General features: G+C 32.1%; 1 protein-coding gene across 2 annotated transcripts; it reads right to left on the bottom strand.

The window, feature by feature from the left end:
* Positions 1-8: 8 nt before the first annotated feature.
* LOC112465738 (protein ANTAGONIST OF LIKE HETEROCHROMATIN PROTEIN 1-like) lies at positions 9-1,760 on the bottom strand. 2 transcript variants are annotated; one of them, XM_025033459.1, is made up of 3 exons: positions 1,414-1,760; positions 271-1,216; positions 9-177 (listed from the first exon to the last, which is right to left on the bottom strand). In XM_025033459.1, the coding sequence occupies exons 1-2, from the start codon at positions 1,737-1,739 to the stop codon at positions 295-297; spliced, it is 1,248 nt and encodes a 415-aa protein (XP_024889227.1). In that variant the 5' UTR covers positions 1,740-1,760; the 3' UTR covers positions 9-177; positions 271-294. The 2 variants fall into 2 exon arrangements, with proteins under 2 accessions (XP_024889227.1, XP_024889228.1); XM_025033460.1 differs by having other exon boundaries at positions 417-1,216.
* Between the last annotated feature and the right edge of the window lie 13 nt (positions 1,761-1,773).

Raw genomic sequence — 1,773 nt, 5'->3', positions numbered from 1 at the left:
TTGGTACAATTAAAAATTCATCCTTCTTTTTTCTTTATATTCAAATATCCATAGCATTCTATATATATTTAATTATAATCACAGTTCTACATTTCTTTGTTTCAGACATCACTGTCACAAGAATTACTGGAATTATTGTACCCGAGATTAATTTTGGATTAAAATATCAATCTAAACCTGCAAAAAATTGTTAATTATAAGTGTTTGTATATATAGTAATTTTAATTTTAGTGTAGTTATAAACCACGATATGTACTTCAGATAATATACCTTTGATATTGATCCTGATGAATTTTATTCACCGTAAGTACCTCTAGTTATATAGTCATATTGGAAGTTTACTTCTCCAACCGGAGAAACGAAATAATCACATAAAATATCTCGTTGAGTGACTGCTGGTGTATTTGCTTGCTCACCTTCAACCATTACAGGGGACCAACATGTATCGGTTCCATTAATTTCTTGACTATATGCTTTAGCACCATCCTTTTGCTCTTCATACATCAAATAGTTGTGTAGACATACTGATGCCAACGTTACTTTGTCTGCTGTTTTTGGCAGCATACAAATAGATTTATGGAATATTTGCCACCGATTTGCTAGAATGCCGAAGGCAGTTTCAATTGTGCGTCTAGCTCTAGAGTGTCTGTAGTTAAAAATTCTTTGTGCAATGGTCAAATTAGAAGTAGAGTATGGTTTCATCATTCTTCTTGTTAATGGAAAAGCAGCATCTCCTATGAAAAATCCTGGTAAGCTAATATCAGTACCAGGAAGTTTGGCATTATCTTTTGGCAAATTTAACTGGTCATTTTTTATGCTTTGACCAATAATTGAAGCGTCAAATATTCCACCATCGCTATTTCCTCCGTAGGCTCCAATGTCTACTAATTGAAATCTATATAGATGATCACAAATAGCCAATAACACTATACTAAAATATTTTTTATAATTAAAATAGCAACTGCCAGAATTTGGTAGGCACTTTATTCTAATATGCTTCCCGTCTATTGCTCCAAAACAGTTTGGCATTTGCCATCTGTCCCAAAATCCATCAACCATTAATTTCCACTCTTCTTGTGTTGGGACTGTCAAATACAAAGGGCTCAAAACGTTAGAAAGCACATAACAGACTTCTTTTATTATATTTCTTACAGTAGACTGACCTACACGGAAGGAGAATGCGATGGAACTTATACAGTTCCCAGTCACAAGATATCTGTAAACAGTGTAAACCCATACAATTATTGTATGTATGTACATTTACAGTATTGAAATACAATATAGTAGAATGATGAATATTTGATAAGTAAATTATTTTTAATGTACTGTAAGAACTAAATTTCAAAAATATTTAATTTTGTTACATATAAGTGTAATCACGCTAATATAAATAAATACAATATTACAAGTTACCTTAGAGCAATAACTAGTCTTTCTTGAGGCGCTAGAGCTCTCTGGCTCTTCTTGGTGAGGTGAGGCTTTGTTAACTGTACCAACTGGTCAAAGTGAGAAAATGTCATTCTACTGTACTCGAAAAACATACGTTTATCTTTCGACTTCTTCAGTTCATGAAATAAATTATTATACTCTCCTTGATGTTCTCGATTTTTATTAATAGGTCTAACGTGCCATCGCCTGTTAACCCACCTCTTATGTTTTTTTTTCTTTGTTTTATGTAAAATAATTGCAGTTACACATAGTAAGAAAGATGCGAGTAACTGTTTCTGTTTTAACTTCATATTTTATCTGAAATTGCACAATAACGCAATATAT

This window comes from Temnothorax curvispinosus, unplaced genomic scaffold (assembly GCF_003070985.1).
Source record: "Temnothorax curvispinosus isolate PA1 unplaced genomic scaffold, ASM307098v1 QBEX01015450.1, whole genome shotgun sequence".
In the NCBI taxonomy this organism is placed as follows: Eukaryota; Metazoa; Arthropoda; class Insecta; order Hymenoptera; family Formicidae; genus Temnothorax; species Temnothorax curvispinosus.
The sequence above is the reverse complement of the archived record's forward strand: the minus strand, read 5'-3'. Positions and strand labels throughout refer to the sequence as shown.